Below are 11,272 nucleotides of genomic sequence, written 5' to 3' on the forward strand. Positions count from 1 at the left end.
GTTGGTTTTGTTGTTTGGTAATGTTGTAAAAGTTGTGACATATTTTGCTATTGTTACATTCCTTCAAAGTTCACTTAAAACTACAATTCCAATATTCTCTTCTATTCTTTACTACTCTAGAACAGTTCTGTAAGTGTTCCAGTCCACAGAGATTGATCCTTCCTCTGAGTTCCTCTAGTCCTTAACTTTTGAGCAAACATTTAGGAATTTTTTTTGGTCAATATTTCATCTTTCCAACTAAATGGTAATTTTCTTAATTCCCTGAGGCAACTGAGACTCAAAATGATGAGGACAAACCTTTGGAAGAGGCAGGATTAAAATCAAATCTCACAAATCTAAATCAAGGATTCTTTCAACAGAAGGTTAATGGCTTTTAAGAAGGTTTATGATTCTTTGATACTTTAACTGGGTCTACTAGTATTTAGATCATCAGGGAAAGAAATTTTATAATGCAATTTATTTTTAAAAATTGGGGTGGGAGGAAGGTTGTTGCACACAGCATAGTTAATTGAACTTTACAATGACCAGGATACAAAAACAAGGAAAAGTCAGAGTACTGTCTGAACAAGGACCTCTCCATCATTTTCCATTCTTTACAGTTTTCCACACAGCAATCAAAATAATATTCCAGGTGCATATATCTGGTCACATTACTCTCAAACTTCTACATATCTAAATTCCAATAATTTTTTATTCCTTCTAAAATCAAAAAATATTCCTTCTTTGAAATAAAACCACTTAAAATGATTCCAAATCACTTTTCCATTTTTCTTATTATCATAAATTGATCTTTTAGCTATTCTTTCTCCTGATTCAATGAAGTTACCCAGTCTTCTCATGCCTAGAAATCATATTTTATATCAGATTCTTGATCTCCCTACTTTGTTCAAAGCTCAGCTCAAATATCATTTTTATACGAGATCTTTCCTTCTTCATTAGCTCAAGGTAAATCATGAATCCCTCTCAACAAAAAGTCTTTTGTATTTATTTGGTACATATTTATTGGAATGCATACTATCTCTCACAATAGAACTGATGCTCTTTGAGAGGAAAAATGTTTTATTTTTGTTTTATATCAGCAGTATAAAATTTAGAGCTCATAAGATAGTGGGTTTACGTTGTGATTTATTGATGTAACTCGTGCATTAAGTAGGCTTCTTAATCAGCTTTCTTGGTGTTCTTCTATAAATTCCTATCACTCATTGGGTTAAAGTACAAGTGACTGCACATTTATTTGCTAAAAGCTTTCCTGCCCAACAGTTGTTTAACTGCTTCTTTTACATCCTTATTTCTGAGACTATAAATTAAAGGATTCATCATGGGAGTCATTACCCCATAGAACATGGAAATAAGTTTGTCTGTAGCTTGTAATTTATCTGAATTAGGCGATATTTTGGATTTGGGCTTCATATACATAAACAGAATGGTCCCATAGAATATAATGACCACAGTCAGATGGGCTGAGCAGGTAGAAAAAGCTTTACTTCTCCCTTCAGCTGAGTGAATCTTTAGGATGCTGGAGATGATTAAAGTGTAAGAGACAACAATCAGTAACAATGGGAGTAATATTAATACTGTAGTGGCTATTAACATGATAAATTCGTTACCAGAAATGTCAGCACAGGCCAGTTTCATGACTGCCAGGATTTCACAACTGAAATGATTGATGACATTATTCTTACAGAAAGGCAACTGGACTACAAGAATTGTTTGCACCAATGAGTTGACACCCCCTGCTACCCAGGAACCAGCTGCCATTTGCACATACACAATCTTGTTCATGATGATGGAATATCTCAAGGGGTTGCAAATGGCCACATAGCGGTCAAAGGCCATCATGGCCAGGAGTACACATTCTGTGGTCCCCATGGCCAAACCAAGGAACATCTGAACTACACACCCGGAAAAGGAAATGGTTTTTCTTTGAGATAAGAAGCTCACCAGTGTAGGAGGAATAGAGGTAGATGTGTAGCAGATGTCCAAGAAAGAGAGGTTACTGAGGAAGAAATACATGGGAGTATGGAGGTGAGGGTCCAGGATGCTGATTACAATGAGGATGCCATTGCCTAGAAGAATGACCACATACATTACGAGGATCAGCACAAAGAAAATGATCTCAAGTTTGGGATAGCCAGAAAGTCCCTTTAGGAAGAATTCTGTCACAGTGGTTTCATTTATCTTTTCCATTTTACCTGTAGAAATTCAAAGAACACAGAACAAATGATTTTACATTCAAAGTCATCACTGCTCAGCCACATCAGTGTGTCATTTATCTACTTGGATAATCAGTGCTGAAGATGGAAAACTCATCACTAATTATATTTGAATTTCAGCATTGAACTGGACCTTGAACTTTTATCAGCCTCTATACATGGACCAAAAGTAAATCATTATAATGCAAATATTATACTCAGAAGCATCTGTCCCAAATAATAACATTCTTCCCTGGCTTCTCTTTGATAATTTCATGGCTGGATTAGTCATAAGGAGAGGCAGAATTTTTGCAGACAAAAGCATTGCACTTTCTCATTTATTATTAACATCTTAGCTGTAAGAGTTGGAAGGAGTTGAAAAAAATATAGTCCAACACACTCATTTTATAGACGAGGAAACTGACACACATAGAAGCTAAATAATTACCAATTCCACTTTGTTTTGAATTATTTATCTTTTCAAGTTTCTTAATATATCAAATATTTATCATATTCACTAACTGGTCTACTATTATACTTGGACACTTGGAATCATGATTTTTTCCTGTGTACATATTCCCTCCACATATAGAGATTATAATCTCTCTATAAATTAGCAGTAGATAGTCCTCAGAACCTGATTATAGCCAAATACTTTATTATATTGGTAAAACTCAAAACTTAAATGGATCTGGGATCTCATTAATTTGGGTACTACTTCTAATAGTGATGTTCTGAGATGGCAACTCATTCATTCTGATCTTGTGAGAACCTTGTCCCTATTCTCCTATAGCTTTACCCTACTAGTGTTTTCCAGCATGCTGAAAGTCCTCATTATTTTCTTTCAACATCTTGAGAATAACAGTGGACCACTAGGGATATGGATGCATCATCTCATACTTTCACCATAAAGCCATCCAATCTTCTCTATTTTTCTCCTGATAAAATCTTCAGCTTAGTTTCCCTCAAAGAATATTCATACATCATTATTTATTTAGCCATTTGCTAATTAACTAATTTAGATAGTTATTAATTTTTTGTGATCATAAATAATGTTGTTAGCTTTATTAAAATGACTTTAAAGTTATCCTGGTATTCATCATATAGTCTTGATAATGGGATTACTGAATAAGGGGCAATATGATTCCAGCCATATTTTTTGTATATTCAACCAGAAGTATGAGGTAACACCTCAAAAAAAACCCCACCAAAAATACAAAACCCATTTGTATTTTTGTGATGATTAGTAAATTCAAATATGTTTTGAAATGATTGTTTATGATATTTATTTCCTCTTTTGTAGATTGTCTATAGATTTTGTACACACTCTTGGACTAGTGTGACCTGACTTCTCATCAAATTTAGATGTTGTTTTATTTATTTGTGCTTCATCATATTTATTATTTAACTATTTGTTATATTTCCTCTAATTATTCCATGCATTATGCTTATTTTTAGAATAATTATATGTTTTTTGTTGGCACAAACTATATATATAGCTCCAATAAATTCTTTTTTAACATACAAATTTTATTTACCTTAATGCTGAAATAAATATATTCCATTTTCCTTATTTTTAAAAGTTCTTATATATACTAAGGTCTTATTTAATGACTCAAATTAAATTGCTTATATCAATTTCTTATATAAATTGCTTGGGAAAGCTTGATAACTTTATAGAGAAAGAATCTAAATTTATTTTTCCCATATTGTTATCAAGCTTTCCCAATCAATTTATGATATGATGAATTCTTTCTGTGGTTTTAATTTTCCATATTTTACAAAAACACTTATATTTCTCATGAGAGGCAAGAGGAAATAAATATCATAAACAATCATTTCAAAACATATTTGAATTTACTAATCATCACAAAAATACAAATGGGTTTTGTATTTTTTTTGAGGTGTTACCTCATACTTCTGGTCAGATTGGCAAAGGTGTCAAAACACTGCTAGCAGGGATACTGAGAAAGTTACAAATTAATGGAATTTTAATTTTTGAAATTTTTTTGCAAATAATTATAATACTATTTGACAATAATATTTTATTCTTGCTAGCAAGCTGTGTTTTTATATTCTACTGTTATCTATGCCATATAAAAAAATGAACACTTAAAAATGATATTTTATTCTCCATAACAATCAAATTATAGATACAATTACTAATTTCATTCTAACAATTTAATTTTGCTATTTTCCCTATTATAGACAATCCTAGGACAAATTGCTTTAATTTTGTGCCTCATTTCATCTGTGAATAGGAAGAACAATTGTAATATTGCATTCAAAGTATTCTTGCGAGATTCAAAAGAGAAAATACATGTTATACACATTGATATATATTAAAAATTGAAATGTATTATCGCTCACATCATATCATTAAATAATAGTGTTCAAAACAGAAAAAAGGGATGATGGTTTTGGGAGGGGTTGTTTGTTTTTGTTTTTTGTTTTTGTTTTGCTTTTTAATGCAACAAGGAAAAGATATGGAATTTAGCAAATGCAGTTAGTATTTTTTTCCTGGCCACTAACTATTTGGATGATCATGGGGATCCCTTTAAGGATAATAGAGTTAAAAAAAAAAACTAAACTTTGCAAGTATTAAAATGCCATGTTAACTTTTCTGTTTTTAGTTGGAAGAGCTCTATCTTTTGAAACCATTCAGAAGGAAAGAGAAGATTTTTTTCCTTTGTAGTCTGGTGTGTTAGGTATTATTTACCCTAGATAGGATTTAAAAGTAATATTAAGTTTCTTTTTTCAACATCATTGATGTTTCCTTTTTTGTTTGCTCATTCTTGAACTTGGATACTATATCATGACTGCACAGTTATTAATGAATTCTATTTAATGAGCTCTGAAAAACAAATGTTATGAAGCTAGACAATGGAGCCTAGTGATGGATTGAATGACACCTCTTTTAACTGACATCTGAAATCTTTTTATTTCTCTAGAAAAGCATCCTTTACACTGGACACTCTTGGAGAGCAACATTTTGGGATGGGGTTTTTTAGACCTCTGTACCTCTGTGGAATCTTCCAACCAGAGCATACAAAAGGAATCACTGAATTGTAAATAGTTTAGAGCATAACAAGACCTTTTCTCTGGGTCAAGTGGTTCAAGAATGAAATTTGCTTTAAACACCTGAAAGAAACTCTGAGTTGCCTGGTATGTTCCTGCTCTATGTCTTTTACCTTCTTCATTATAATTCTATAAGAAGAGAATTATTAACACAGATTAAAATGAGAAGCCAATTTTTTTACATTATCTGTGGTACATGCCCTCTTTCTTCCTTCTATATAGCTAATTAATATTCATTACTCAATTTCTGAGCATCATTCTTCTTGTTCTACTCCCCTGATGGCCCTTATATGCTGCTGAGTTTCCCACTTATGAAACTCTAATAGTTTATAATCATGTTAAAGTAAGAGGCAATACAAGAGACACATTGACTCCATGATATAACAAGCACAGAAGGCAAAGGTTTCAGAGTAATGCGAATTTTTTTCCAAATATTCATCTATCATGAATAGGACTACAATGTTCATCTAGGCATCAAATTAATTTAAATGATGGGATGATTTATGGAAAATTAAAACAAATGCTCAAAGTTACAAGACATTACACAGCAGGATTTTCATACTCGTCCTCTAAGGCACAGGCAGTAACACAATGGCATAACTTTTTTCTTCCATGTAATGGGGGTTTAGGGAGAAGAGATGATGAGAGTAGATAGGAGAGATATTGGTATTCATCCCAATATTAGTGGATGTAGAATATGTTGAATTATTTTCTCTTCAATGTGCACCCTAACCATTACCACCACCACCACCACTACTACTACTACAACTACTACTACTACCACCACCAAAACTACTACTACTATTTCTATTACTATTACACCACACAAAAAATTACTGAGATAGAGTGAACAGAACTGAACATTTTCTAAGCACTAGAAATTCAGATGATAGAGAGATATATATTTTGATAGGACACAAATGCATACTTTCAGGAAATCTAACAATAATAGGACTTCTGTACACACAGAACCATAGAGTCTGAGTAGGATAGGATCTAAACCTTCAACAACCCCCATCAACCCAACTAAATATCTGATTGAAGACCTTCAGGAATAAGAGCTCTCTGTACTAAAGAAATACATTCCATTTTTAGAAGGCATTTTTTAGAAAGGATTTCCTTACATGGAGCCTAACTTCCTCTCTGCAACTAATTATTAACTCAATTCAGTAGTATTTACAGAGTATTTCTCTATTGCTCAAAACTGACTGATCAGTATGTGTATGATTTTCAATACAATTTACCTCCTTTCAAAAGGTCATTCCTCTTCCTGGGATAGAGCAAACAGCAGATTTTTTTCCCCCTCTTATGTTCAGCTTTAACTTTTTTTTCAATCTGCTTTTGAAGATTCTTTAGCTGCTGGGTTCCCAAAGAAGTCAGTACTGAAAGAGAAATACATTAATCTAAGATATCATGAGTATTTACATCTTTCATAAAGCTGCTCTTAATACTAGTAAAAGATCATGTAGGTTCAGGACATTTTTATTCCTGAAAAAACTATAAAGTTAATATACTTAAATTTTAATTGTGTAGAAATGGAGAAAGACAGAAGAAAAAACAGAATTGAATAATTTAATATTAAAGACAATTTCATTTGGCTGGCAACCCAGACAGAATCACTGACCCCACCATGGAGGCCCAAAGATATTTCAAAAGGAGAAACTATGGGCTCTAGAAGTCTCCTTAAATCCTTATTTTCTCTTTGGGATTTATTTTGTCCCTAAAGTAATTTAAATTGTGGATTGTAGAACTTCAAAACTTTTTAGTACTTTAGGAATAATGCCCTGAAGACCTAATTAGATAAAAAACACTTTCTGATTTCAAATGGAAAGATTATCAAGGAGAAGTTTTTGTTCCAGATCCTTAATCCATCTCATGAAAATGATAATTTCTTCTGCATCTCTTTTAATACTTTGTCCAAACTATGCAGTTTACCCTCGCACAATTTATTGACCATGGAATAAAATAACAAGGAAGTCCCAACACTTGATTATTTACAGTAATGGAGTAGAACAATAATATGGATAATTCAAATCTATTTTCATGCAAATCAAAGGTACTTTGAAGATTCATATCACATGCCCCCAAATGGCAAATATGGAAAAAAATAAAACAGAAAAAGTCAATACTGAAGAGGGAAGCCTGCCACAATGTTGGTAAGCCAATGAATTGTTCCAACAATTCTACAGAGCACTTTAAACTTATGTTATAGGGATAAAGCAAAAAGAGCCTAGAACAGAGCTTTGAAGGACACACAGGATTGGAAACATGACATGAATGAAGATCTAGCAAAACAAACTGAGGAGTAATTGAGTCTGTTGGAGGAGAGCCACGTTAGAGAAGTGTCACCAAAAAAACAGAAAGAGTACAATAGGAGATGTTTAACAGAATCAGATAGTATAGACTATTTAGGAAAAATGCTAATTAAGAAAAGCAATTCGATTTGGCAGTAAGGAAATCACTGCTAACTTTGAAAAGAACAGTTCCAGTAAGAACTATAAACCCAGATCACAGAGGGTTTGAAAAAGATGAGAAAAAAATTGTGGTACTGAGTGTTTTTCAAAGAGTTTAAGGGAAACAGATATCTAGGACAAAATTACTGAGGATAGAAAGATAAAATGAGAACTTTTTAAGGATAGGAGAAACATAGATATGCTTGTAGGAAATAGATAAAGAGCCAATATATAAGATGATCATGAGAAATAGAGGAAAATTAGGATGATAGTAAAACCAATTTGCTACAAAGTACTAAGAGAGAGTGTACCAAGGGTACCTGTAGATGAGATGATTTTGGCAAAGAGATCAAGTTCTTCATCAGAGAATAGAGTAAAAGTGATTGTGAGGGAGGATGTCAAAGAAATGTGATGGGAGTTAAGGGGGAGAATAGAGTTTGTGCCAGTCAGCCTTAAAGTTTTTTGGTGAATCGAGATGTAAGATTCTTGATTGAGGCTTGAAAAGAAATGAGAATATTCAAAATAACAATGATTAGTGGTATAATGACTCTGTTAAAAGGGAGTTGGATTGTCTTGCTTCCATGAAAGTCCTGTTGTAATTAAATTACATAAAAATTTAGTGGACCTGAACAGCCCACTTTCATGATTCCCTTTAGTTCCATTCAGTAGCATATGAGTAGGAATGGAGGGAGCAAGTGATTGTTATAATCCAGGGTTTTCAATAATTGTTCAATTGACCTCCATGTTTAAAATCTCTTCCCACTCCAATCATCTACCACAAAGCTTCCACAGTGACTTTCCTATTTTTTTACAAAACTCTTATAGATATCTCCCTTCTTTCCATTTTCCTGTTGTATGGACTGCTATTTCAATACACTTCAAACTTGTCTCCCTGAATAAATTCTCTATGTACTCATCCATATTTCACTCATCAGTTCAATGATCCCTTAAATACTTCCAGGACTAAATATAAAGTATTTATATTTAAGACTTTTCATGTCCTTACCAATTCTGTCTCTCTGATTTTCTCATATTTTACTCTCCTCTTATATATTAAAATCCAGGAATATTAACCTATTCAATCAACTCATACATAATAGTCCATATGTGCATTTGCACTGGCTGTCCCACATCCCTGGAATATATCTGTAATGTCCGAGCTAGTTCCCTGGAAGTCTCAGGATCAGCCAGAGTCAGGATAAGTAAAAGTCCTTGGTCTTTAGGGGGAGAAGTTAAAGAAGCAAGTAGACTGCCAGGAGTTTTGCCAAAAATCTCTTCTTGATTCTGGAGTCCAGAATCTCCACCTTTCTCCTCCTTGTCCTGCTGCCAAGTGAGTCTCTGGCCTCTGTCACCCCACCCTCTAATTCTTACCTATGATTATCTTAACCCCAAACATTGAACCAGCACCAATGGTGAGAAGGGCCATTTTTCCAAACCTATACTAATAGAGTCATTGTCATATCGAATAGGTAATTAGCCTGAAGTGCTTAGTTGTCTGAGTCGAGCACACCTTTTAAGAGTTTTAGCCCTTTACATCTCCCATTTTCTTTTGTTTTAGAGCACAGGTGGTCACATCATTCCTGACTTCTCAGGGAGGTGAGAACCCCAAAAAGGAGGTGATCACACCCTCCCTGACTTCTCAGGAAAGGGGGTGAAAACACCAAAAAGGAGGTAATTACGCTCCCCCTGACTTCTCAAGAAGGGAGATGAAAGCATTAAAAAGGAGATGATCACGCTCTCCCTGACTTCTCAGGAAAAGAGATGAAAAACACCAAAGGGAAGTTGGGAGTCAAGCCAGATATTGTCAGCAGGTTTCTGGGCTGAAGGGTCTTACTAGAAACAGGTATACACAAACCCATTAGCATGGGAGGTATTACACAAGCACATAGCAATAAAGCACAGACTATTAGTGATGGCTTTCCACACAGCTAGTGCAGACTCAATGTGGTGTAACAAACATGAATTGTACCTGCAAGTAGTGATATAACAAACAATATAAATCAACATGGTGTTTTAAAAGATTTTCAGGAGTGCTAGAAGGAGGGTATGTGAATAACAATCATGCATATGCATCCTTCAGCAGCCAAGAGATAGCCCAAAATCAATCTATTGTCCATTACTTCATGTGTCAGGGAATCCAATGATCTCTGCAAGTTTTTGAAGTCCTGCACCAGTCTTTTTATGTGCTAGGGAATACAATGATTCCTGCAGATTTTGAAGTCTTATAGCAGTCTTATCATTTCGCAGGGAATCCAATGATTCTTCAGGGTTTTCAAGTCCTACAACAATCTTATCATGTCTCAGAGAATCCAATGATTCCTGAGGGTTTTCAAGTCCTACAAATCTTATCATGTCTCAGGGGTTCCAATGATTCCTGAAGGTTTTGAAGTCCTGGATTAGTCTAATTAACAATTTTTGATGTCCATGAGTCAGTTGCCATAACTGCCATGCTCTTTCAGTGGTGGACACAGTCAGCAAGGGAACTACCCGATGTTTCTTGGGTCTTCTTCGTTTCAAGAGTCTGCTCCGTAGCTCTCCAATGGACAAGGTGAATACAGCTCGTTGGCACCCATCTGATTCCTTCTCCACCTGTAGAGATACAAGCAAACCCTCTCCCCCACACTGTTATCTGGTCCCTTCCATTCACCACTTTCTGGGTCTCTCCACATCACCTGGCGATTATCTAAAGATAGTGGAGCCGCTTGCACTGGACACTGCCCTTCTGGTGGGTTATAAAACCTGTGTGCTGGAGCCAGTGCATCTTTGTCAAAAATCAAGAAGTTAATAGTATAAAGGGCTAGAGTTAGAAGTTCTCTAGGGTTACCTGTGGCTCCCCTTTTCTTTTGTTTTTGGAGGAGAGTCTTAATTATTTTTAAAAGTTATTTAAAGATTTTTTTTTTTGGTTTCATGCTTTTTTTTTTATTTAATAGCCTTTTATTTACAGGATATATACATGGGTAACTTTACAGCATTAACAATTGCCAAACCTCTTGATCCAATTTTTCACCTCTTACCCCCCCACCCCTTCCCCTAGATGGCAGGATGACCAGTAGATGTTAAATATATTAAAATATAAATTAGATACACAATAAGTATACATGCAACATGCAATGTTGGTGGAGTTGTGAACGAATCCAACCATTTTGGAGAGTAGTTTGGAACTATGCTCAAAAAGTTATCAAACTGTGCATACCCTTTGATCCAGCAGTGTTACTACTGGGATTATATCCCAAAGAGATTATAAAGAAGGGAAAGGGACCTGTATGTGCACGAATGTTTGTGGCAGCCCTTTTTGTAGTGGCTAAAAACTGGAAACTGAATGGATGTCCATCAGTTGGAGAATGGCTGAATACATTGTGGTATATGAATATTATGGAATATTACTGTTCTGTAAGAAATGACCAACAGGATGATTTCAGAAAGGCCTGGAGAGACTTACACGAACTGATGCTGAGTGAAATGAGCAGGACCAGGACATCATTATATACTTCAACAACAATACTATATGATGACCAGTTCTGATGGACCAGGCCATCCTCAGCAACGAAA

General features: G+C 34.6%; 1 protein-coding gene across 1 annotated transcript; it reads right to left on the bottom strand.

Moving 5' to 3' along the window:
- Nucleotides 1-1,230: 1,230 nt before the first annotated feature.
- LOC100916707 (olfactory receptor 13C2-like) lies at nucleotides 1,231-2,187 on the bottom strand. Its single transcript, XM_031949596.1, has one exon. It carries the CDS (start codon nucleotides 2,185-2,187, stop codon nucleotides 1,231-1,233), a length of 957 nt encoding a protein of 318 aa, XP_031805456.1.
- Nucleotides 2,188-11,272: the final 9,085 nt, after the last annotated feature.

Source organism: Sarcophilus harrisii, chromosome 1 (assembly GCF_902635505.1).
Source record: "Sarcophilus harrisii chromosome 1, mSarHar1.11, whole genome shotgun sequence".
In the NCBI taxonomy this organism is placed as follows: Eukaryota; Metazoa; Chordata; class Mammalia; order Dasyuromorphia; family Dasyuridae; genus Sarcophilus; species Sarcophilus harrisii.

Bases quoted from the DNA above. Each gene is read 5' to 3' on its own strand.
- LOC100916707 (XM_031949596.1), bottom strand. From the start codon at position 2,187: ATGGAAAAGATAAATGAAACCACTGTGACAGAATTCTTCCTAAAGGGA.